At 37.9% G+C, this 1,518-nt stretch overlaps 1 protein-coding gene across 1 annotated transcript in view; it reads right to left on the bottom strand.

Moving 5' to 3' along the window:
• Positions 1-1,121: 1,121 nt before the first annotated feature.
• Positions 1,122-1,518, bottom strand: part of LOC102468424 (putative elongation factor 1-alpha-like 3) — a 1,441-nt gene continuing 1,044 nt past the window's right edge. Inside the window, exons 2-3 of the mRNA XM_027766389.1 lie at positions 1,368-1,422; positions 1,122-1,270 (exon numbers count right to left, since the gene is read on the bottom strand). Coding sequence (XP_027622190.1) covers positions 1,146-1,270; positions 1,368-1,422 — 180 coding nt within the window. The 3' untranslated portion in view covers positions 1,122-1,145. The remainder of the gene's footprint in view (positions 1,271-1,367; positions 1,423-1,518) is intronic.

Raw genomic sequence — 1,518 nt, 5'->3', positions numbered from 1 at the left:
TATCCAGAAGACACGTACTTGTCACTTGAGCATTTTTTAGTCAGTCAAGCTGACACCTAAAATAGTCATCACAAGTCCACTTCCTTTGTCAACTTGGCCATGTTCACGCCTTAAACCATACTTAGTTGCCAAATAAAGACAACAGCATAGGTTGAAAATCTACCTAACATGATACAGCTATCTTTCATACAACTGCAGACACACTTCTCCTTCCCCAAAAGACAAGATAAATTCTTTGAATATATACTCTTCTTTTTCTTGTACCATAACTTAAATAGTGTAATGTAAAATTAACAGTAGTTGGGCCAGAGAGTGATACAGTAGTAGGCTGGTCTCATGAGGTGGGTTGGTGGAAGGGTATTCCCAAGTTTGAGTCCCAAGTGGTCTTCCTTTACATTCCAGGCACACACATGTATGCTCATGATCCAGGCTGGCTGGTGCTGGTGGTAGATCATGGCATGAAGACCTTGTTGAGAGTGCTTGCCACTTTCACTCTCACTCCCGCTTACTCTTTGTCCCTCTCCTGGAAAAAATAAGTGAATGAAATTTTTTTTTTTTGATTGTTCAAACAAATTTACTTAATATTGATTAACTACAAAATTTCATATGCAACACATGGCCACTATTACAGGATTTGGCCTTCTAGAGAAATATGTAAACAGGCATTCTATTAAGAGTCTGCCTTCTTAGAAAGGTGAGAAATGACCCAAACTCCCAACCCAGAAAAAAATTATCTAAATTATCATATTCTTTAAAAAGTTCCAACAGGTTCTTAATACAAGAGTGATTTACAAACTCAGCTTTTTTCCATAACATTTTTCTATGAAGTCTCATTTTTGACCAAAAGAAGACACAGGTTTCTCATTAAACTTTGTTTTAATGGGTCTCAAAATTCTGTGACAGATTTTTGGTCAAGTTGTTTCCATTAAGAAGTACTGATTTTAAAAACTAATAACTTAAAACTGCCACACACAAAAAAAGAAATGGTCCACAAAACATTTTCCTTTCCTTCTGAAGGTTTTACGATGCATTGTTATCATTAACCAGTCTTTTACTATTAAACTTAAATGGCCAATTGAGACAAACAGTTCTGAGACTGTTCTTCCACCACTGATTAAGACTGGGGTGGCAGGAATTAGGGATATTCATTTAGCCTTCTGAGCTTTCTGGGCAGACTTGGTGACCTTGCCAGCTCCAGCAGCCTTCTTGTCCACGGCTTTGATGACACCAACAGCAACTGTCTGTCTCATATCACGAACAGCAAAACGACCTGTTGAAACAAGTTTGTATTACTATTAACACTTTACTCACATAAGCTTATTTTCCTTTTTGCTAAAACTTTTATAGCATTTAAAAATCATCCTTACCCAGAGGAGGATAGTCAGAGAAGCTCTCAACACACATGGGCTTGCCAGGAACCATGTCAACAATGGCAGCATCACCAGATTTCAAGAATTTAGGGCCATCTTCCAGCTTTTTACCAGAACGGCGATCAATCTTTTCCTTCAGCTCAGCAAA

This window comes from Tupaia chinensis, unplaced genomic scaffold (genome assembly GCF_000334495.1).
Source record: "Tupaia chinensis unplaced genomic scaffold, TupChi_1.0 Scaffold142898_1, whole genome shotgun sequence".
Taxonomy (NCBI): domain Eukaryota; kingdom Metazoa; phylum Chordata; class Mammalia; order Scandentia; family Tupaiidae; genus Tupaia; species Tupaia belangeri.
The sequence above is the reverse complement of the archived record's forward strand: the minus strand, read 5'-3'. Positions and strand labels throughout refer to the sequence as shown.